Consider the following 25,848-nt stretch of genomic DNA (forward strand, 5'->3'; position numbering starts at 1 on the left):
AAATATTTTTTTTTAAAAACAAGAAAATAATTGCTTCTGAAAAACTTATTTGACTTTTTATACCTTCCTCTAATAACCTAGGCAAGTTATTTGCGAAAAAAAAGTTTTTAAGGCATGATCTATCACTTGGTTTCAGTCTTTTTTACAATAGTATCAACATAACAAAAGTACATTATAGTCTGTACATCCAGTTTTTGAAGTTCTACTCCATAAAAGCAGGATATTCATATATTCACATTTTGGGTGTTATTCCTATCTTTTTAATTTGGTTTCACTGGGCCTAAACTACATGTCTACACAGTGACAGTTCAAAATTCAACTTTAAAAAAGCCCTTTTAATTATTAGTCCAATGTACTGTTATAAACATTTTTAAAACCCAGTAAGTACCAACTTCATCTTTTTTTTTTTTTTTTTCCTTTCTTTCCTTTCCTGGTTACTGGAGCCCATCTTGACATCTAAGCTGGAAATGAATGATCTTTCAACAACACTCCAGGGATTTTGCTAAGGTCATATTCAATCATTCATTAGGCTTCTTACCCAAAGCTTTTCAGAGTTCCATTGTAGAGCTGGTTTTATTCAGCATTTATGTAGCCTGTGGGCTTGGGTATTTGTCTGCTTAATGTTGAGTTTCATTTCTATGCCCCTAACATAGGAATCCATCAATTGACCAAAGAATTTCAAACTATTCTTTTAGTTTTCTAACAAATTGCATGGTATGTATGAAGAATAAATTAGCATTCATTTTCTTCCATTAACTGTTAATAAAACATGCTCCTACACTCCCCCTTCTAAGGACATCTTTTTCCTATCTAAAAGAAATTACAATGATTTCCTAATTTTTTCCCACTGCAATTGTCTTTCAACCTAACATGATCTTTGCTTCCCACAATCAAGCTCTAGATCATGGCAGCCTTCTTCCAGTAAAATATACCAGACAGACTCTTTTCATAGCCTATCCACATGCACCCTTACAATTAGCTGAAGAGGTTACTACTGTGGAACACAAGACACTTGGTCTCTTGCTCTCAAAACAGAAGGATGTCTCTGGAGCACATAAAATCTAGCTTAGAGAGCCAAAAACAGGAAATTAAAACCCAGGTCCCTTACTATGGAGACAAATGTTCACTTTTGAACATATTTTCATTGTAGGCCACCAGATAGGACAGACAGACACACACACACACACACACACACCTACCTATAAAATAACTTAAGAAAACAAAAATTAAAGACCACTAACATAGGCAGGGATATTCTATTTCATTGCATGTCCATTTAAGGGAAATTATTTCAGGGCTATTCAAAAGTTAATTACTTAATGTAGGTTCCTTAAAAATTCAAGTTTCCAGTAGGGCATGGTGGTACACAATCCCAGCTTCTGAGGAAGAGGGAAATTGAGACAGGAGGAGTCCATGTTCAAGGTCTGGGCAACTTGGCAAGACTCAAAATCAAATTTAAAAAAAGGGCGAGGATATAGCTCAGTGGTAGAGCATTTGCCTAGCATGCAAGAAGCCCTTGGGTTCAATTTCTAGTAGTAGGGAAAAAAATTAAGGTTTCTATTATACTCTAGATGAATGAGTGAGTTCAACATGCAGTACTGTATAACAATAAAAATTCAAAAATAAAGTGAATTGAAGCATATGATTCATAAAGAGGTAAAAAGTATATGTTTAGCTCCCTTCTTCCCTCAAATAGAAGTTTGCAAGCCTATCACAAAGGCAGTGGCAAATATGTTGCTACAATGAGCGAGAAAAATATCAAGGACAATTTGTACTTATTTCAAAATGGCTTTAGTCAAGCTGCCAAGAGTAGTGTCATGTTTGATTCTCATATACATAAATGCCTGTCCCAAAAAACAACTCTAACCTGTGCACCTGGTTTAATACAGAATATTCTAAAAACCTTCTATTTGTTAATTGGTGGCACCTGCCCATTCAGACTTCAATTCCCTTTGGACTTGCACACATACTTTCTACACACAGAAGTGGTTTGTTATATAGCAATAACATAAAAAGCAACAAATTCTGTGCAGGCTCCACAGACAGAAAAATCTCATTTGCATTTCAAACAAGTTTCCTCAAAATAAGTGTCTTTTGATTAAGTAAATTACAATCCCAACTTCTTATCCACAGAAAATAGCATTCGATACATAACTTACTGCTCCTTTTTGTAACTGCATAATTTCATTCACAGTTACCCATATATTCATAAGGTTTAATAATACTAAGTTTAGTATTAATGTGTTTTTATGGTGTATTGCATTAACTCATGGATATTTAATGGCCTGGTTTTTAACAACTTTGTATTATTTGAAAATACTAATTTTTTATTAGAATTTCTGGACCTTCCATTGTTCTCATTTCAATCCTTAAAGAGGCCGCCATCTAGCATAATTAAAGTGATAAGAAAAATGACAATTCCCTTTTCCTACCAGCTTAGCAACAACTCCAAGAGTCAAAAAAGTAAAAAAAAAAAAAAAAAAAAAAAAAAAAGCTTCAGCTTTGCAAATGGAACAAACATACCTCACATAGTGACTCAAGGAGCTACTGAAAATAAAAGATCCATTCCAAGCAAATCAAACTCAATGTTTCAGTGTAGTTATACAGAAATATTTTGTTGGATTGGTGTTTTAAAAGTAGCATATACTTAACCACTCAAAATCCTATTTGAGTACTTATTGTTACTATATTTGAAATGAAAGACTATTAATGCAGGAAGAAAAAAAAAGACCAATCACTTCAAAAAACTACACAACTGCTAGATGGGGTGGCGCATGCCTGTAATCCCAGGGGCTTGGGAAGCTGAAGCAGGGGATCTCAAGTTCAAAGACAGCCTTGGCAACTTAGCTAGGCCCTAAGCAACTTAGCTAGACCCTAAGCAACTTAGCTAGACCCTGTCTCAAAATTAAAATAAAAAGGGCTGGGGATATGGATCAGTGATTAAGCACCCCTGGGTTCAATCTCCAGTACCCACCCCCCCAAAAAAAACTATACAACTATTTTATGGTTTAGATGTTAGGTCTGAAACCAATACAATCTTTAAAAAGTTTACACTGCCTACATTTTGAAGTAATTTCTGACTTTTTACACATTAAAATAAAGTTTTCCCAAAATTTCCCATACAAAACCATCTTGTGCAAGCAAAGTATTAACCTTAACAGTTAATTTTCATCTAAATTAAAGATATATCTTGCCTCGCCCCCCAAAAAAGGAAAAGGATGTAACACAAGACTTAGAAGAATAAGAACACTTACCAAATAAACAAAATTCTGTTAGTGTTGTAACCCAATAGGCCCAAGAAGCTGAAATTTGTCAAAAGTTATATAATATTTTAAAAACTTCCAACATTAAAATATTATCTCAAAAACAAAGTGGTATTAGGTATTAACCTTCTTTATCTTTTTAATGCAGTCTATACACTCATTCTCTTGCTAGAGTATCCCTTAAATAGAATCCCTTTGTCTCTATAGTCCTAAGGACTTATAGAACTGATACCACCCTTTCACAGAATGACAAAACTCCAGTTCTTCATAGAGGCAAGTCATTCAAGACAAGAGATGGTGAAAAGTAATAAAGGACAATGAGACTCAGCTGGCTGACTCTTCATGCAGCACTAGCAAGTTGTTAGCTATCACCACTAACAAGGAGCTGCATAGCTCCTAAAAATAACTGATTGACTTTTCTCACTGAATGTTATATGTAATAATCCTAGTTCCCCAATCACCTGTTAATGCTACAAAGGTAGAGATTTGGCCCCTGGGAAGCAGACTACGTAAGTAGAGAATGGGTTTTAGAGTCAAACCAGGTAAGAATCTGGTTCCAACATGTATAAGCTTCTGTTTCCTAATATACACCAAGAAGATACTGGGAGGATTCAAAGACATAATAATAATATAACTTAACACAGAGCTAGGATATAATAATATCCCCTGGTTTTATTACCTCCTATTACCCGTTTATCCTCACAGTGTAAAATACCATCAGCTACAAAATATAGGCTCAATAAATATTTCTTGATCAACTGGCAGATTTCTCTAATTTTATTTAACTATATATGAATGCCAATCTTTTCCCAGGTGTTAATTCTGAAAATAACCACCATTCTACCCAAAGTAGTATTTCTTATTACGGTTCATAGTTTAATAAAGTTGTTTTTCTTATTTTTCTGGCCCTGGAATGGTTTGGTCAAATCTTCAAAAATAGCTCCATTCAATTCGACTTTACCAAGGCACAAAACTAAAGAATACACGCTTTAAAAAAGGAAAAAAAAAAAAGAATACATGCTTTTTGTAAATTAATTTACTACTTTTAAGTTTTTAACTGTTTATAGAGTTACAGGGGATTTTTTTAAATCAAAAAGAAAAATATTTACATTTCAAATACAAAAGATTTTAAATTGTTGGTTGTCTACATGCTCGTGATTCCTTTTTTTTTTTTTTTTTTTTTTTTTAACTATGCTGTGTAGCTTCTTTAAAAAAGCTACCTGAAATTGTCCCAGGAAAAGTCTCACGATTTTTGGAAAACCAATGCTGCTACACTGTTTCCAGATCTGCCTCCAAAACTGAACTTGGGTGTCGGCAGCTCTTCAAAAAGTTCAAATCCTGTCAGACAAAATTAAAATATTTTTATTAAGGATTGGACCCCACAGTTAAGGGAAATTTATACTTTCAAATCCTTTACAAAACTGTTACTTCAAACTCGGAAAATCAAAATGAAATTTGGTCACCATTCAAATTCTACCATGTGTGTGGCTTGCATGTATACACTCAAAAAACACTTTGAAATGAACAAGGAATAGACAAGACCAAAAACAAATTACAAAAAGAAAGTGGGATAGCTGGGCATTGGGGCACACCTGTAATCCCAGAGGCTCAGGAGGCTGAGGCAAGAGAATCACAAATTCAAGACCAGCCTCAACAGTTTAGCAAGGCGTAAAACAAATTAGAAGACCGTCTCAAAATAATAAATAAAAGGCTGAGGATGTGGCTCAGTGTAAAGCACCCTGGTTCAATCCTGGTACCAAAAAAATTAAATAAATGAGGCTATCCTTCCATCCCCCATTTCTTCTACTTCCTGTTTACCATTCCCTCCCACTTACACCTCCCCTAGCCTGCTTTTCTGTTCCTTTGTAGGCAGCAGCTATGGCACTGAATTCTTACCATGTTCCAGGCACTTTTTTTTTATATATGGTTTTATATGGACTAGTTAGGTTCACATCACACACAGGAAAGGCTAACTTGGAAGTAAAAAATAAATTTGTAGAAGATAAACATTCTGAAGATGGATGGTAGTGATTTTTTGCATGATAATATGAATATACATAATTGCCACTGAATTATACACTTGAAAAGGCTTTAAAAAGCCAGGTGTGGTGGCACATGCTTTTAACCCCAACAGGAGGATCTCAAGTTCAAGGCCAACCTGCACAACTTAGCAAGACAAGTCTCAATTTTTAAAAAAAGAACTGGCAATGTAGTTTATTGGTAGAGCACCCCTGGATTCAATCCCCAGCAAGGAAAAAAAAATTAAAATGGTAAAATTCTTCTGGGTATTTGACCACAATTTTTAAAAAATTAATCTGTATAACAGATCAAGACCCATACAGTTTTGGAAGAAAAGAAACTAGTAAGTTTCAAAGCAGCATAGTATGGATAAAAACAAAAACAATAAAACTTGGAATTAAATGTCCTGGGTTTAGGGTTAGGTTAAAAGGAATGTTAAAAAGAAAGAAGAGTCCTGATTCCCTCACCAAGGTTTTCTACTCAACTTGCAAACTGCTTTCAAAAAAACTGTTTCCACCTACAATCAGATTCAGGAGCTACTAACCTCCAGCAAGCTTTCCATACAGTCACCTTCCACCTGCACAACATGACCCCCTCCTGGGGTACCAGTGGTGAGCACCTCTATCTTTTTTTGCCAGCAAAATGCAGAGGAACCCAACGTGCACATGCAGCATGTTATGCCAAGTGTAAACCCCAGTGCAGAGAGCAGGTGTGCAGAAATCCTGAAATCACATGCAACAACAGACTGCGCCTTTCTAAGCCCACCCTTTTCATCTGTAAAAGCTTTGCTCCTCTCAAACTCAGAAAACAATCTGGGAACCCTAAACTGTGCACTGTCTCCCTTGTACTTGAGCAGAAATCCCAAGAAAACCTCATTCAGATGATATTGCTTGTCTCTGTGATTTCTACCTCAAGGGGAGCAAAAGGTTCAAATGAGCTGGTAACACTAAGAGCTTTATAACACCAAAATGAGCTGGCAACATCAAAAAGCTGAACTTTGCCTTTCACAGGTATATTCTCTAGGATCCCAAATTCTGTAGAAGGAGGTTACAGATATCAATGCCCATATGGAACTTGCAGTGATTTTGTGTAGATTAAAAAAAAAACAAACAGTGTTTTCTAAACTATAAAATAAGATACAAATGTAACATTTTACTACTTTGTCTTTTAAAAGTAAAAACAGGGCTGGGATATAGTTCAGTTATACAGCACTTGACTAACAAATACAGCTGGAAAGTCACTCAAAAAAATTGTTAACCTACAGTTTCCTTCAGTGATATGACTAATAGTTTGGGAGGATTTCTTTTTCTTGGGGTGATGGGGTTCTCCATTCCCTAAGTTTCCATGTTTTGCACTCAAATAAGTGTAGTAAGCAGAAAAAAAAAAAAGGTTATATATTATGGTGACAACTGGACTTTAATACTTTATTTCACTGCACATTCTAATTTATATTCTTTACCAAACTTCACCAAATCTTGATAACTAAATATTAAAATGCTCATTAAAACCTGATCATAAGGAGCTAGGGTTGTGGCTCAGTGGTACAGTGCTTGCCTGGCATGCATAAGGCACTGGTTTCAATCCTCAGCACCACATAAAAATAAAATAAAGATTGTGTCCACTAAAACTAAATAAATATTAAAAAAAAAACTGATCATAAGGCCACAGTAGCATACAACTTTTAATCCCAGCTATGGGAGGCTAATTTAAGAGAATCACAAGTCTAAGGCCAGCTTGGGCAACTTAACACGATCCATTCTCAAAAACTAAAAAGCCTGGGGATATATAGCTCAGTGGTAGAGCACCTCTGGGTTCAATCCCCAATACTGGAAAGAAAAAAAAAAAAAAAGATCATAAGAAAACTTTTCCAAAGTTGAATAAGCTATTTAATAATATATTTTAAGCTGGAAAATAGGGTCACTATGTTAGGTACATGAGTGTACAACATATTTGTTTTCAGAAAATTTTACCTATGCTTAAAATAAAAATTTTCAAGAGAAAAGAGAGCAATGTCAATTTTCCAGGAACCACTTTTTAGCTCACCGAACCTAACCCTACAGAATTTATTATATTTCAGTAATGTAATACACCAAAATCTTAACTAGTGATTATATTTCATTGATAGTTACAAATAATTTTATTATTTTAATTATATCTTAACTGGTGATTATATTCCATTGATAGTTACAAATTATTTTATGTATTGAGGTTAATATTTTCAATTTTTTTCAGAAAGATTCAGGATTATTTTTTAAGTAAAACAGACTGTCATTTTACTACAGTAGTTGTAACAAAGTCCTTTGGACATCAAATTAAAACAACCTAATATCTGGCAATTGATTAAAATCTCTCACTAGAATGAAAACACAAAATAATTATACTATATGAATAGGGCTATCCAGGAAAAATTCAAGCTTCATTTCAACAGTTTTATGAAACTCATTTTTAATGAGGAAAGAAGCAAAAAATCTTAAAAGCCTAGTGAGGCAAGCTTTGAATAAGGCCAATCTGAGGAGGCCTTCAGCAGTGATGAGTGGCAGAGTCCTCTTCTACTGACCTGTACATAACTCCAAACACCATTTTCTAAGAGACTCATACCTCAAAACAGAATCTTCAATGGAATGGAATGATTTCCTTAACATTTCCTGTTGTAACATTTTGCTTATTTTAATTCTGTATTCAGTTCTAAAACTAAAGAGTTTACTCAATAGTTCTCAGACACAGACACATTTTTAAGTACTCAAAGCTGAAGTCTGTTCCTCATTATCAAAGACAGACAAATATGTTTTTGTCTGCTGGTTCCAGGGGTAAAAGAGAACACCTGTATTTAAAAACTAGGAAAGGAACCTGCCCTACGCAGTGTAATTCTGAGCATTTATTAAACTGTCAAGCTTCAGAAAAAGAGAAAGACTATTGATACAGGACCTAAAAAGTTCTAAAGGAAACAAATTTACATGGAAGATAATAAAATTAATGGCATAAAAGACAATAAATCATGTATAATTCTTGTTTTCCAGAGGCAATGGTAATGAAGCCACAGGCTCACATTTGCAGCCTCAAACACTTCTGGTTTTACATTATATAACATGTCAAAGTCATTAAGTGGACACAAAAGGATATGTGTTAAAAGAGTTCTCCATAGTTCAGTGCACTGGTGCACATCTATAATCCCAGTGACCCCGGAGGCAGAGACGGAATATCACAAGTTCGAGGTCAGCCTCAGCAACTTAGCAAGGCCCTAAGCAACTTAGTGAGATCCCGCCTCAAAAAAATAAAAAGGGCTAAGGATATGTATGGCTCAGTGGTAAAGCACCTCTAGGTTCAATTCCTAGTACCAAAAAAAAAAAAAAAAAGAAAAAGAAAAAAGAGTTCTCCCTATTAGTCCCCTTAATATCAGGTTAAAACCTAAATTGTGGTATATGCAATATGGTTATAAATAATAATACACAGTAAACTGCTCCCTAAAGGTAACTGGTTTCTCATTAGCTTGTGACAAAGTTTAAATTTTTCAAATATTTAGTACCATATCATTCAGTTATTAAGACTTCATCCTGAAAATTCCTCCCATTCCTCTAAGTGAAAAAATTAATACTAATCTGAAAAGGATTCTAAGGAAGAAGCAAGCTAATGCCTAAACATTCTCAAAATACTTTCCCGAAAATGCCCAGGCACTGTATAAATAAACTGGCAGATAAAATATTTCTTAAAACATTCAAGAAACAGTCTGTCAAAGAACTCAAAATGTTTTGTGTATAAATTATAGCTTCCTCAATCCTCACCAGACCCCAATTAGTAAAGACAGCACTAATCAGACTTAGCTAATGGGACAAAAAGAGCTCCTGATTTGGACCAAAACTTCGAAAAAAAGGCAGAAATTTCCTTAAGAATAAGTAGGTAGAACTTCTAGCAATTCTCCCAATTTTGTTTCTGTGCAATGTTAACTGTTATATATACACTGAAAACAAGACAAATCCTAAATACCTAAATGACAACTAGAGCAAAACTATATATAGAACATCTATCTATAAAATTAAACTGTCATGATGTAAGACCTTAAAAAACTATGTTCATTTGCATTATTATGGATTTGCCAGTGAATCAGTGCACCAAAGTCAAAAGCACAATATATATATATACTTTTGATTCTCTACATAATAGATTGTATCACTGAAATAAAGAACTTGATTTTTACTAGCTCATAAATTTTAGTACTTAACTGCCAGAATTTCTGGGGAAATTTTTTTAAAAGGCCTCTGGATCTCAACCAATGTTATTTCTCTGTGCTTTGTAATATACAGTTAAAAGTTATTACCAAGGTCATTAACAGAGAAGAAAAGCAAGCAATTCCCACAAATAAGAAAGTAAAACACTATAGCACCAAGGGGAAAAACCCAGTTAAATACAAGAAACCTGAAGTAAGCACATGGTTAAATATCATGTAGCCATTTACCTTCACTGAATTCATTTAGCAACTCTTCCTTGGTCCAATTACATGAAGTTATTAGGAAAAAACCTTTTACTCTTAACACGCTGGAGAGAGATTTCACATACTGCTTCCTCTTCTCAACTGCATTGTCAGGATTAAGGCTGATGGCATCAAAAGTTCCTTTATCAATACAAATATGAAATCCAGACAGCTTTGTGGAAAGATTCAAAAAGTCTTCTACCTAAATTAAAAATCAATGTCTGTGTGAGAACAATTAAGATATAATCTTCCAAGAATTTTAGTGACAACTTGTAAAAGATCATGAATAAAAACCCATTAATTACAACATTTTACATATAATAAACATATTTTCAATTTTATAGCTAACTTTTATGAGTTTCATTCCAAAATTATTAAAGCCAAGATTAGTAAGAAGGATTGATAGGGTTTCCTGGACATTCCAAATGTCTGCAAATCTGGAAACAAATCAAAGCCAGGCGTAGTACTGCCTAATACTTGAACATTATGGTGCTCACAAGTCTGGTTTATGAAAAAGTTGTTTCTGACAAAAAAGTAAAGTATTTGACATATTTATCAAACTGACAAAAATCTATTTGGAATGCAGGCCACTGGGAATAAGATTTTTAGCTTATATTCCTAGTCGTGTGACCTAAAATAAACATGGTAAATCAGAAATTCTTTTGCTTTGCCTTTTCAGCAGTCCACAAAGCCCCTACTGAGTATAATAAATGACATGAAGCTCAAAAAATTAAATGACTGTTTAAACTGTGATTATTTAACTTGATAAATACCTTGAAGTTTAGATTTTTACAGTCATACATCAGCAACCTATTTGCAAAAACCCAACACAATTTAAGTATTTGAAACAGAGATATGTCTCAATTTTATAAAATATTCACAAAAATTTACCAGTGGTCTTTATTCTTAAAAGCTACTTTAAAAAAAATCCAGTAATTAGCTCATGATTATTAATTCAAATTTAATAAAATAATTGTAATGAGTTTTATGTAAAACCCCTTCTGACTTAAACATGCGCCTATTATGTACTTATGTTTGAAAATGGGTTTTGTCCTCTCCCTCATAACCAAAGTACAGAATTCATTATACTGAAACAAAATAATGACAATCACCTGAAGAGTTAACTTCAGAGATGTTTCCTCATCCTAAATACATGTACAAAAGTACTCCTATACTCAATAAATAGATTGTGTATACTTATGTGCATATGCAGGTGCTTTTCAAACACAAGATATAACAGTAAATTTAACAAAAAAGTTCCCTTAATAGAATATGCCTTGGGGCTGGGGTTGTGACTTAGTGGTAGCACACTCAACTAGCATGCATGAGGCACTGGGTTCAATTCTCAGCACCACATACAAATAAATAAAATAAAGGTACATCAACAACTAAAAAATATTTTTTAAAAAATACAATAGGCCTTATACAGTCTATAAAAGGAAAGATAAACAATAAATAAGCTGCTATGGTTTGAATGTGTCTTCCAGAATTTGTATATTGGAAATTTAACCTCCAAAGTCATATGATTGAAAGTAGGACCTTTGGAAGGTCACTAGGTCATGAGAGCTCTCCTCATAAATGGATTAATGGGTTATTGAAGAAGTGGTTCTGTAACAAAAGTACAGTCTGTGGTACACTTGCTCTGTCTATGTGATGTCCTCTGCAAGGTTATGATCCAGGAAAGACCTCATTAGTGTGATGTTTTTAGACTTCCCAGCCTCTAGACCTGTGAGCTAAATAAATCTTTTTATATATAATATATAAATCTTTATATATTACCCAGTCTGTGGTATTCAGTGACAGCAGAAGGAAAAAGAAAAATACCCTAAGACATAGGCTAAACAAATAATTTCAATAAAGTGCTATTAATAAGACAGTAGGTGACAGGGATAAAAAATATTTGGGGGACTGGGGATGTGGCTCAAGCGGTAGCGCGTTTGCCTGGCATGCGTGCGGCCCGGGTTCAATCCTCAGCACCACATACAAACAAAGATGTTGTGTCCGCTATAACTAAAAAATAAATACTAAGGTTCTCTCTCTCTCTAGACTCTCTCTCTTAAAAAAAAAAAAAAAAAAAAGAAATATTTTGGAAGTAGTTTGGAAAGGCATCGCTAAGGTAATATTTGGGCAGAGATCAGAGTGATGAAAACAAGCCAAAAGTGCTAAGTAGTGGGACAAGAACAATGTTGGCAGAGGAAATCAGGACCAAAGAACAAGCTTAACATGTTTCAGGAAAAGAAAGACAGCCAGGGTGACTACAGAGTAATGGAAAAAGGAGAAAACAAGTAAGAAATGAGGGACTTTGTAAGGCTGGGTTTGGGTTTTGGATTCCACTCTGAATTCAAAGGAAAGACAAAGGCAGATTTTGAGCAAGAAAATGATGTGAATTGATTTACCGTGTGTGTGTGTGTGTGTGTGTGTGTGTGTTATATACTGGGGATTTAACCTAGAAGCACTTTATCACTAAGCCATAACCCCAGTCCTTTTTATATTTTTTCTATTTGAGACAAGGTCTTGCTAAATTGCTTTTAGGACCTTACTAAATTGCTGAGGCTGGCCACAAACTTGTGATCCTTCTGCCTCAGCCTGAAGTCACTGGATTATTATAGGCATGCGCCAGCGTGCCCAGTTAATTTACATTTTAAAAGATCCCTCTGGCTACCCTGTAGTACATGGGCATCAGAGCTGAAAGAGTAAAATAAGGCAAAATAAAGGGTTCCTTGCTGTGGTAGTCTAGACAAGAAATGATGGTAGCTTGGACTTGGCAGGTAGCAGTTGAAGTATAAAGGAATGCTCACATTTCTGATATACTATGAGAATAAAACTAACAGAACTGGAGAGAAGGTTCAAAGGGAAAAAAAGAAAAGATTCCAGGATGACTCCTGGGTTTTGGGTTAGTGCAACATGGTGAAAGGTGGCATTATTAATAGAGACAGGAAAGACTATGAAGAGCATGTTTAAGGAGGAACATGTTTCATTTTGGTCTAATCAACCTAAGAGACTATTAGTTATTCTAGTGGAACTTTAGACAGTTTTACATAATTCTGGAATTCAGGCAAGAGGTCTGGCTAGAAACAAAAATTTAGGAATCATGATCTCACAGAGTCTAGGATACAAAAATAAACCCAATGATCTTTGGGGGCATCATACCATTCTAGGAATCCACAGCTTTTTAATCTGGCTAAACCACAATTAGGTATTATTTTATATTCTGCAAACATGCTGGGGAGTAGTATGAACAACCATGTACCCAAGGAAGAAGATAATCCTCCTAAACTGACTAAATTAAAATTTTAATAGTTATTTTTAAATGTTTCAATTTGTATTATTTATCCTTACTTTGAGTTCAAACAATCTCAGCACATTAATATACTTTGGAAACATTTAAACTTTATAACTTCTATTATAAACAAAAGAATTATAGGAATATAAAAAAAAGTTACCTTCAAGTTAATGTTAGATAACCCTTCTTTCTCTATAATATTTCCAGAAAGCTGAATTGCAGAAGGAGAATAATCAATTCCAGTAATATTAGAAAAACCAAATTTTGCCTAAGACAAAGAAACAATGTAATACTTCAGTTTAAGTTTTAATATAATGTCTTATTGTCTCTGAATTACAATATTCCTTTAGTAGTGGAATTGTTTTAATTATTTTTTAGATCAAATGACATATAATATCCAATAATCCACCATGTTTAAATTTTATTGTACAGTCCAAACAGAAACCAAAAGTTTACATTTCTATGACAATTCATTTGGTTTTATAAATATTTTGATTTCTTTTTCAAAAAAAAATTCAGTTTATCAAAGATAATAAAAATATATGTATAAGCCTCAGGCAGAAAAATAAAACATTTACTTCTGGGGCTGGGGATATGGCTCAAGCGGTAGCACGCTCGCCTGGCATGCGCGGGACGCTGGGTTCGATCCTCAGCACCACATACAAATAAAATAAAGATGTTGTGTCCACCGAAAACTAAAAAATAAATATTAAAAAAAAAATTTACTCACCAATTCATACAAAAATGTATCATGAATTTTATTTAACCCAATTAAGTATACGAATAAATTAAATGCACATATAGGAAGTTTTTGATTTTAAAGTTTTTCCCTCAGTGTAATTATAAATTATTCAATTCTCTACCAGCCATGTGATTAATCACCCTATTTGCATAGAACTTTTTCATTTTCTAAATAATCCATAATTTCATTAGAATTTTACAAAAACTGTGCATTAGGCTGTACAGAGGCTAATAAGGAGTTAAAGAAAACTACTGGATTTGAGGATTTTGCCATTTATTAGCCACAAATCCTCCTAAGGTGTGTGGCACCTGTAGCAAAAGCATGCTAGCTTCTGTTATTCATCCATCCCCTAACTACAATGAACATTTTTAGACCAATGAAGCTAAAAACAATTTCAAAGGAAATTAAAAAAAAAAAAAAAAAAGACAGCTGCAAAATATAGTATGGTCTAAAATTCCCTTGGTGTTTTTCACCATTTACTAATTGGTTACCACCTTCAAAACTTAACCTACTCCCACATCACCCATTCAGACTTATCTAGGCTTTTCAACCCCAAGACAGTAATTCCTAATCTAAACTCAATGAACAAATATACCAATTAATTTAGACAGGGCATGCATTTTTTTCTCCTTTTAATTACTTTTATGTTTAACCTTGAGATCTAAATATCTCCTTTTTTGATGCCAACATCCTATACTTTTAGCTGTCTCCCTTCCTACTATTTGGAATTTTCATTTCTTCTTTTTTTTTTTAATTTGTTCTTTTTAGTTATACATGACAGTAGAATGAATTTGACAAACATACATGGAGTATAACTTCCTATCCTTGCAGTTGAAGAGAATATACAGTTACATTGATTGTGTGTTTATTCATTTTTTTTGGTGGATGGACACAATACCTTTATTTTATTTATTCACTTTTATGTGCTGAGAATAAAGCCCAGTGCTTCACACGTATTAGGCAAGTGCTCTACCACTGAGCTACAACTCCAGCCCATGTGTTTATTCTTATAGCACAACTTATAAAAGATACATAGACTGCCAAGCCCAGTGGCGCACGCTTGTAATCCCAGCTGCTCGGGCGGCCAAGGAAGAAGAATCTCGAGTTCAAAGCCAACTTCAGCAACAACAAGGTGCTAAGCTACGCAGTGAGACCCTGTCTCTAAATAAAATACAAAATAGGGTTGGAGATGTGGCTCAGTGGCCAAGTGCTCCTCAGTTCAATCCCTGGTACGCCAAAAAAAAAAAAAAACCACTTTAGGTTTCTAGAACAATCACTTGGAGCCTCAAACTATCTCCAATGTTTTCCACATTCAATTTTTGGCACCAATGAAAAATAAGCAGACATTCAAGCAAACAATAAATGAAAAAAGAGAAAAACTAACATTAGAAACAGACCCAAAGGAGAATCAAATAAAAGAATTACCAGAAACTGAAATAAATGACAATGACAAGATGGAGAATTCTGGCAGAGAACTAAGAACTTTAACAATGAACTGAATAAATAACAGAACTAAAACACTCAATAATTAAATTAAGAAACTCAAGGGTGGGCTTGATAGCAGATTAGACACAGCAAAATAATTTTTTTAAAGTGAAGAAAATATCCCTCTTAAACTTAGAATGACCAATTAAAAAATTAAAATGAAAAAAACCTAAAAACTCTAATATGGCACAGAATATAACCTTTGATATAAAAATATATGTAACCTCAGAAGAAGAAATGAGACTGGGGTAGAAAAGAAAAAGTATATGGATAAGCATTTTGCCCTACTGACAAAGGGCCCTAAACCACAGATACAGAAGCCCTATAAACTTAAAGCAAGATGATAAAAAAAAAAATTCTTACATACATATTTCTGATGAAAACCAAAAACAGAAAAATTTCAAAAATATTCAGCGAGTAGAGGTGAGGAACACAAGGGGTCAGATTATCTTCAAAAGGCCATCAGTTTTACAGTTGACAACAAATCACAAACAATAGACACCAAAAGACAATGAAATAAAAACACCAATATAAAATTATTTGGCAAAAAAATATCTTCCAAAAATGTAGGTATAATCAATAGAAAAGTACTAAAAAAGCAAAGGTCATCAATAGGTACTAACAACAAAAAGGCAGACAACCAAACATTATATGCCACATGTATGCCACCACCTAAAAATGTACCTGCCTTTTTTGGTACATTTTTTAAAAAGAATGCAAAAATCTCTGAATCAGGGGTCAACAAACTTTTCTAAAAAGGAACGGAGAATAAACATTTTAGGCTTTGCCAGCCACACAGTCTATGTTGCAGTTACTCAACTCTACCATTGCAGCACTCAAGCAGCCACAGACATTATGTAAATCAATGGATGTGGCTACATTCCCACAGATATAAAGGAAGTCCAGATTTGACACATATCCTGTAGCTTGCCAAACTTTATTCTTGATCTAACTTCCAACCTACAGTCAGTCAGTCAGTCAGTCGTACACAGGGAAGCATAAAACATGTTAAATCCTGCTATTAGACAATCCACACAGCAGAAAACCATTTGGGACAAATGAACTACTTTCTACAACAGATCAATTGTAAAGTTAAAGAAAAAGTGAAGAAAGAACTTTAAAAGCCTTGAAAGACATTTAGACCAGGGCTGGGGTTGTGGCTCAGTGGAAGAGCACTTGCCTAGCATGTGTGAGGTACTGGGTTCAATTCTCAGCACTGGATATAAATAAAGCCCATTGACAACTAAGGAAAATATTTTTTTTAAAAAAAGACACATAAAAATAAAAAAGAAACCAACTGCAATGTGTGGACTTGATACCAGAAAAGTCCATGAACTGGAAAACAGATTAATGTAAGTACTCAAATTTGACCAATAGAGGAAAAAAACGATTTTTAAAAAATGAACAGTGAGGAATATATATATAGGTCAATACAAAATGAACTGACACTCATATTTAGAAACTCTTGAAAGGCAACAGAACATAATTCAGAAAAGATGTATCTGGGGGCTGGGGTTGTGGCTCAGCGGTAGAGTGCTTGCCTAACGTGTGCAAGGCTCAGGATTCGATCCTCACCACCACATTAAAAAAATAAATAAATAATATAAAGGTATTGTGTCCAACTAAAAAAAAAACTTTGGAAAAAAAAGAAAAGATGTATTTGAAGAAATAAAGGCAAAAAATTCCCAAATTTTAAAGACATGAGATTTCAGTAAACACCAAATAGGATAAGCACAAAGGAATCTAAGCAGCACATCATAAAGTACACTGCTAAAAACTAAAGATAAGAAAATTGTGATAGCATCCAGAAAAATGACACATTTATGGGAAAACAACAATTCAAATGACTAAAGATGTCTCATCAGAAATAATGCAAGTCAGAAAAAGAGGCAGAACATTTTCAAAGTATTAAAAGGAAAAAAAGAGCTCAGAATTCTATATTCAACAAAAATTCTATATTCAGCCTATAGTGCCAGCTACACAGGAGATGCAGGCAGGAGACTGAAAAGTCCAAGACTAGCCTGAACAACTTAGCAACCCCCCATCTCACAATAAAATTCAGGGCTGCACCCACCTGTTTCCCAACTTTTGGCCATCCCACTGAGTATTCCTGGACCTAGTCACATATGCAGGAAGAACAAAGCAAGCCTAAGATATATAAAAAGGCAGAACACTTCCCTTCTTGGGATACCAGAATACCAGCTATGGCCCCCTTCTCCCTCCCAGGAGAAGTCTATGTTACCTCTTTTTAAATAAAACCTGATTTATTTAAAAAAAAAAAAAAAAAAAAAAAGAACAGACATGAGAGTATTTTCCCCTCATGAGCTGGCCAGTAAGGACACATCAAGAAGATGGCCATCTGCAGAACTTGAGGGGAGCTCTCACCAGATACCACATCTAATGGCCCCCTTATCTTGTACTTACCAGTCTCCTGAGCAGTAAGAAATAAATTTCTATTATTTATAAACGAAAAAAAAAAAATTTAGGGCTGGAAATGTGGCTCAATGGTGAAGTATTTGCCTGGCACACACGAGGCCCTAGGTTTAATCTTCAGTAATTGAAAAAGAAAAAAATCCCTCAGACAAAAAGGTAAAATAAAAACATTCTCAGATGAAGAAAAAAAATTGTTGACAGAAAACTCTCTTTAAAATAATTTTTGAAGCAAGTTCTTCAGACAAAAAAAATATTTTAAAAAATTTACAAGATCAAGAATAAAGGAAAAATCAGCAGAAGTAAATATGTGGGTGAAAGAACTCTTCTACTGAGTTCTTTAAAATATGTTTGATGTTTGGAAGGAAAAACATTATCTGATGGAATTTTCAATGTACATAACAGTTATATTTAAGACAACTAACATAAAAAAGGGAAGGAGCTAGAGGGTAGAGCTAAGCAGGAAAGCACTTGCCTAGCATGCTCAAGGACTTGACTTAGATGTCCAGCACCCCAAAGGAAAAGATACACATACACATACACATACACACACACACACACACACACACACACACACACACAAGCACACCAGATAAATAACCCATATATGGACAAAAGAAAAAGAACCCATACAAGGTAAGGATTTGACATGCCACATAAAGTAGTAAAATTCTAATTATAAGAGTAGACCTACAGGGCTAGCACATGGAAGGCACTACTGGGTTGGGTATTCAGCACCACAAAAAATAAAATAAATAAAATAAAGGTATGTCCATTTAAAACTAAAAATATTTTTTTAATCCTAAAAAAGAATTTTTTTTAAAAAAGTATACTATAGTGGCACATACAGGTAATCCCAGCAACTGGGAGGCTGAGACAGGAGGATCATAAGTTCATCATAAAGCCAGTCTCAGCAACTTAGCAAAGCCCTATGTAACTTAATGAGACCCTGCCCCAAAATATAAAGTAAAAAGGGTTCGGTGGAGCTGGGGTTGTGGCTCAATTGTAGAGCACTCACCTAGCATGCATGAAGCACTGGATTCAATCCTCAGCATCACATAAAAATAAATATATTGTTTCAATTCCCAGCACCACACACACAGCACACACACAAACACACACACACACACACACACACACAAATAAATAAATATATTGTGTTCACCTAAAACTAAAAGCTAAATTAAAAAAAAAAAAAAAGTTCAGTAGTAAAGTACTCCTGGGTTCACTTCCCAGTACCAAAAAAAGATTTGCAAATATTGTATGTAATGTAATCTACATAGCAACCACTAAATAAAGCCATAGAGATATAGTCAAATCCATATAGCAATCACTAAAACAAGTATACAGAGAGTTATAAAAGGAGACAAACATAAATTGAAATGGAATGCTTAAAAAATGTTCAAAAAAAAAAAAAAAAGCAAGAAAGCTGGGCATGGTGGCACACGCCTATAATCTCAGCAGCTCAGGAGATTGAGGTAGAAAAATCTAAAGCGTGAGGGTACAACTTAGCAAGGCCCTAAGCAGCTTAGCGAGACTCTGTCTCTAAATAAAAAAATAAAAAGGGGATGTAGCTCAGTAGTTAAGTACCTCTGGTTCAATCTCTGGTGTAAAAAAAAAAAAAAAAAAATATATATATATATATATATATTAACATATTATATGTAGAAATAAATTAGGAAAAGAGAACAAAAACAGAGGGAGAAAGGAGAAAATAGATAAAAAGAAATGTAGATCTAAATTCAAACATCAATAATTACATTAAACATAAATGTTTCAAATATACTCATTAAAGCACAGAGATTTTTAGCATGGATAAAAAGCATAACCTAATTATATGCTGGCTGTGAGAATCCTCTTCAAATATAATGATGAAGGGAGGTTAAAAATAAAAAAGATACACTACACCAAAACTAACCAAAAAAAAAAAAAAGCCAAATATCACACCAACCAGGATGGCTACTATCAAAAAGACAGACAACCTCTTATGTATAACTATTAGAAGAAATTTTTAAAATTTTCAAATTAAAAAAAAAAAAAAGAAGAAGACAGATGGGTGCCATGGCATATGCCTGTAATTCTCATGTCTGGGAAGGCTGAGACAGGAGGATCAGAAGTTCAAAACCAGCCTCAGCAAAAACAAGGCACTAAGCAACTGGAGTGGACCCTGTCTCTAAACAAAATACAAAATAGGGCTGAGGATGCGGCAAAGTGATCAAGTGCCCCTGAGTTCAATCCCCGGTACCACCACCCCCAAAAATTACAAACAATAAAAAGTGCTAATTAGAATATGGATAAATTTACATGTTCCTACTACACTGCTCATTAAAAATGTAAAATAGTACAGCCATTATAGAAAACAATAGTTCCTCAAATCCAGTATATGACTCAAAAATTCTACGCTTTTATACCCAAGAGAAGTAAAAACACACAGAAAGACTTTCACACAAATTTTCATAGAAGCATTTTTCATAATAGCCAAAAACAGAAACAACCTAAAACCCATCAATCAGTGAATGGATAAATAAAATGTGGTATTATCCATACAGTGGAATATTATTCAGCCATATAAAGCAATAAAGTCTTGATGTGGACGAACCTTCCCCCTTTTGTGCTGGGGATTGAACCCAGGGCCTCATGCATGCCAGGCAAGCACTCATCCAACTGAGCTATATCCGAAGCCCCTAATTTGGATCAATCTTAGCAATATTGTGTTAAGTGAAAGATACCATACACAAAAATCCACATATGAAATGTCCAAAATAGGCAAATCCAAAAAGACAAAGCAGACTACTGGTTGCTAGGGGATGAAGGGAAGGGAGCATGCACAGTGAATGCTGATGAGTACAGAGATCCTTTTTGGAGTGACAAAAATATTTTTGAACTAAGACAGGTGTACAACTTTATATGAATATACTAAGAAGAACTTAACTGTATATTTTAAAAAAGTAAATTATATCTAGATTTAAATAAAAAAGATGAAATGAGTTATTAACATCAAAGTAAAATTCAAAGCAAAAATACAAAGGTTAAAAAGCAACATTATATAATAAGTGTCAATTCATTCACACACACACATACACACAAACACATATGCAAATCCTACATGTTTATGCTCCTAACAGATAACAGAAAAATCCCCCAGACTTAGAAACTAAACAACAGAATTCTAAATAATGCATGGATAAAAAGAGAAAAAATAGAAAATAGTTTGGACTGAGTGAAAATAAAAACACAAAACATCACACTTTGTAAGCTGTAATAATATTACAGATAAATTCATAGTGTTAAATGTTTATATTATAAAAGTCCCAATAAGATTCTACTCCAAGAAGCTTATTAAGAAAAGGAGCAAAATGAATTATAAAGCAAGAATAAAAATAAGAACAGAATTCAACAAAAATGAAAACATAAAAATAATAAAGAAAGTCAACAAAAATAAAAGGTGTCTCTTTGGTTTTGGATTCAGGGGAATGTTGACTTCATAAAATGACTTAGGGGAGCATTACTTTTTTTTAAATGATTCTGTGGAAAATCATTCTTGTATGTTCAGCAGAATTCTCAATGAAGCAAAAAAATTCTATGAAAAGATTTAAAAATAATAACCTATTTCTAGAGCAATTGCAAACTACTAATGCTAATTAGTTTTATAACAATACTAATAGAAAAGACAGGATATAATTACCCATTCCACAGACATTAAAGAATAGTTAAGAGAATACTATACAGAACTCTATGCACATGAATTCAAAATGAACCAATTCCTCAAAAACCACAAACGATGTAAACTCACTCAAATGCAATAGCCGGAATAACACAATAACTGTTAAAGAACTGAATTCATACTTTAAAACTTCAGATTAAGAAATCTCCAGCCCAGGAGCATTCAAGGCCTCTTAGGGCAACAGACCGAGGTTACAGACCGGGTCCAGAGTTGTCTGCAGAGTAGACAGTTTGGAGCAAGGACCTCACTATTTCCTAAGATCACTGCTATATTTTGGTTGGGAGCAAGCAATGTGTGATTTTACATGGACCATGCTGCAGCTTGGAGAGGCTGGGGGAGAAGTGCTGGGGATATGGCTCTGTGGGAGAGTCACTGGGTTCAATCCCCGGTACTGCCAAAACAAAAACAAAACAATAATAATGAAACAACAGGCCAAGGGAGTGTGCCATGAGCACAGAAAACTACAGCTTGGTTAGGGACTGAGAAAGGTGGGAAGAAAGGAAAAGAAACCAAAGAAAGAAATCTCCAGGATAAATGGCTTGAGAATTCTACCAAACATACAAGAAGAAATAATATGTACTCTACAATCTCTTCAAAATCAAAAAGGATGGAATGAATGCTCCCCAAATCATTTCATGAGGCCTGTCAGCATTAACACCAAACAGAAACAGTATAAGAAAGGAAGACGTTACCAATATTTCCCATAAATATAAATGCAAAAATCATAACAAACTGAACCCAGGAATATATAAACAGAATACACTGTGAACCAACTGGGACTTATTCTGGGAAGGCAACACTGGACCAACATCTGAAAAAAATCAATCAACATAATCAACTACATTAACAGTCTAAAGAAGAAAAACTTCATGATCATAGCCAATGATGTAATTTTATTTTTTCCTTAAATTCAACATCCATTCTATAAACAGAAAGAAACTTCTTCAACTTGACAAAGGTCATTTAAAAAAATATCCTACAGGCTACACTACTCTTAATGGTGAGAAAATGAAACTTTCCCCCAAACCGAAACAAAGCAAGAAAATTCCCTCACAAGTCTTCATCAACATTGTATTGGAAGTCTATCTAGAGTAATTAGGCAAGAGAAATAAATCAAAGGCCCAAAAACTGGAAAGAAGAAATAAAACTGCCCCTACGTACAAAAAACATGATTATCTGCATAGAAAATCCTAAGAAATCCACCATAAAATTCCTTCAATTAATAAATGCAATGTTGCAGAGTACAAGTTCAGCTAATTTGTATCAGCAATATATCAATATGGTTGATATAAAAAAAATCAACCACACTTCTGGCAACAAACAATTAGCACCTGAATCTCAAAAATAATACCATTTAAAATAGTCTGGGGGAAAAAAAGATATGTCTAAAAAATATGTACAGGATCTATTTTTTTTTTTAAAAGTGAGTGAGTGAGAGTGAGAGAGAGAGAGAATTTTTAAATATTTATTTTTTTAGTTCTCGGCGGACACAACATCTTTGTTTGTATGTGGTGCTGAGGATCAAACCCAGGCCGCACGCACGCCAGGCGAGCGCACTACCACTTGAGCCACATCCCCAGCCCTGTACAGGATCTAAATAAATAAAAAGACACATTAAATTCATGGATTAGAAGAACAAGATACTAAAAGTACCAGTTCTCCTCAAGTTAAGGATTCAGGTCAACCCCAATAAAATTCGAAGCATGAATACTTTTGCAGACAAAGACAATCTAATTCTAAACTTATTTAGAAACATGAAAGAACTATAGTAGTTAAAAAGAGAAAAAAACTGGAAGAATCATACTACTCAATTTTAAAATCAAAATTTAAAAAGCTACATCAAGTATTAGTAAAGAGACAGACAACACATATCAATAAAATAGTGTGCAGAGTCCAGAAACAGACTCACATAAATATATGTGGTCAATTGATTTTTCATGAAAGCGAAAATACAATTCAGTGAAGAAAGGACAGCTTTTTAACAAATGGTATTAGAACAATGAGATTTGCTTTAAAAAGAAAATCTCAACTGAAACTTAATACTTTATGTGAACATTAATTTTAAAAGTATGCAAAAATCCAAATTTAATGTTCTAAAACTCTAGGGAAAAAGGGAAAAGGAATGAAGCAAAGGATGACATGACTCCAAAAGCACAATGCATAAAAGACAAACTCAGTAATCAGTACTTCAAAATTATGAAGTTTTATTCTAAGAAAGATCCTGGGAAGAGGATGAGAAGGAAACTACAGACTGGGAGGGGGAAAAATTGTAATCACATATCAGGGAAAGGACTTGTATCCAGAATATATACATTTTAAATACTTTTTATTGTCAATGGACCTTTTATCTACTTATTTTCTATTTATGTGAGGTGCTGAGAATCGAACCCAGTGCCTCACATGTGCTAGGAAAGCCCTCTACTGAGTTACAACCCCAGCCCTCATCTATCAACTGAGCTATACCCCCAGCCCCCTCAGAATATATTTTTAAAACTCAAAAATTCAACAAGCAAATAACCACTTTAAAAATGGGCCAAAAAAAAAAAAAAAAAAGGCTTGAAATTTCATCAAAGATATATGGCAAATAAGCATGTGAAATCCATGTTGTACACCATTAGCCATTAAGGAAATACAAATTAAAACCATGATTTGATCCACTGTATGCATATTAGAATATCTAACAGAAAAATTTTTTTTAAAGAGAGAGAGAGAGAGAGAGAGAGTTATCGGCGGACACAACATCTTTGTTTATACGTGGTGCTGAGAATCGAACCCGGGCCGCACGCATGCCAGGCACGGGCGCGCTACCACTTGAGCCACATCCCCAGCCCTCTAACAGAAAATTTAAAAATATTGACAATTAAAAGTATCAGCAAGGTCACAGACCAACTCAAACTATCATACATTGCTCATGTACATAAAAAATGGAATGGAGGGCTGGGGGTATAGCTTAGTTGGTAGACATATGCCTGACATATGTGAGGTACTGGGTTGGATCCTCAGCACCATATAAAAAACATAAATTAAAATAAAGGCATTGTGTTCATCTACAACTAAAAAAAATATATTAAAAAAAAAAAAAAAAACAGGAAGAGCTGAACACAATAGCACACGCCTGTAATTCCAACAGCTTGGGCAGCTGAGGAAGCCTCAGCAATTTAGTGAGACCCTGTCTCAAAATAAAAAAATGAAAGGGCTCAGTTGGTAGAGTGCTTGCCTTGCATGCACAGGCCCTGGGTTAGATCCCCAGCAATCAATCAATCAATAAATAAATTAATTAATTAATTAATTAAAATAAATGGAAAAAAAAAAAAAAAAACTGGGGATGTAGCTCAGTAGTTAAGCATACCGGGCTCAATCCCTGATGTCCTCCCTGCCAAAATAAGAAAAATGGAAAATAGTTTGGCAGTTCATAGTAAAGTTTAATGTATTTTATACTAAAGAAATTAAACATATGTTCACATAAAAACCTGACACCAAAAACTGGCATCAACCCTAATGGCCTCCAACAAGTAAACAGATGAACAAACTGTGATACATCCACACAACAGAATGTTTCTCAGCAATGAAGAATACAGACTATTGACACATGCAAAAATGTGGGCAACTCTCAAAAGAATTATGCTGAAGCAAAAAAGACTACCTCAAAGAATCATATACCACATAATTCCATTCCATAGGACATTCTCAAAACCTTAAATAATGAGAACAGATGAGTGGCTAAGAGCATAGAACGGGTGGTTATGCATTTTCTGATGAAGATCTCTGTATCCTGACTATGCTGGTGATTACATGAATCCCTACAGGTGTTAAAGTTCACAGAACAGGGCCTGGGCATATAGCTCAGTTGGTAGAGTGTTTGCCTCACATGCACAAGGCCCTGGATTCAATTCCCAGCAACAAAAAAATAGTTCACAGAACAGTTAAGCATAGTGGTACATACATGCCTATCTTCCCAGCAACATGGTAAGCTGACACAGGAGGACTGTAAGTCTAAGGCCAGCCTTCACAAGTTAATAAGACCCTATTTCAAAATACAAAATTTTTTAAAAGGTAGGGGTTGGTGATGTATCTTAGTGGTAAAGCACTCTGGGTTCAATCCCCAGTAGTAAAAAAAAAAGATGTATGCCTCCTCATGCCTCCTCAAATTGATCCATATATGCACAACAATTCCAATTAATCCAGTTGTTTTTTTTTCTAGAAGTGATAAACTGACTTTAAAATTTAAATGAAAAGTCCAAGATCTAATAGTCAACACAATAGTGGGAAAGAGATGTAAGTTGGACATCTTACATTAACCAAGTATGAAAACTTAAAAAATGAAGCAATCATATAAGAATAAGGTTAAAAAGAAAGACAAGACACTAGAGAATTCAGAAAGAGGCCCAAACATACACTGTTACTTGACTTATGAAAGAAGTGCTACAGTATATTGGT

At 34.3% G+C, this 25,848-nt stretch overlaps 2 protein-coding genes across 5 annotated transcripts in view; both read right to left on the reverse strand.

Annotated features, from left to right (window-relative positions):
• Positions 1-4,571, reverse strand: part of Fam53b (family with sequence similarity 53 member B) — a 125,241-nt gene extending 120,670 nt beyond the window's left edge. The window contains exon 1 of the mRNA XM_077105496.1: positions 4,484-4,571. The gene's annotated coding sequence lies outside the window, so the exon portion shown is untranslated. The remainder of the gene's footprint in view (positions 1-4,483) is intronic.
• Positions 1-25,848, reverse strand: part of Eef1akmt2 (EEF1A lysine methyltransferase 2) — a 52,163-nt gene that overhangs the window by 15,058 nt on the left and 11,257 nt on the right. For 2 of the 4 annotated variants that reach the window (XM_077105499.1, XM_077105501.1), the window contains 3 exons: positions 13,191-13,298; positions 9,733-9,949; positions 3,911-4,601 (listed from right to left, as the gene is read on the reverse strand). In XM_077105499.1, coding sequence (XP_076961614.1) covers positions 4,507-4,601; positions 9,733-9,949; positions 13,191-13,298 — 420 coding nt within the window. In that variant the 3' untranslated portion in view covers positions 3,911-4,506. Of the gene's footprint in view, positions 1-3,910; positions 4,602-9,732; positions 9,950-13,190; positions 13,299-25,848 lie in introns of those variants that run through there. The other 2 variants (XM_077105500.1, XM_077105498.1) reach the window with 1 other exon arrangement.

Source organism: Callospermophilus lateralis, chromosome 15 (assembly GCF_048772815.1).
Source record: "Callospermophilus lateralis isolate mCalLat2 chromosome 15, mCalLat2.hap1, whole genome shotgun sequence".
Lineage (NCBI taxonomy): Eukaryota > Metazoa > Chordata > Mammalia > Rodentia > Sciuridae > Callospermophilus > Callospermophilus lateralis.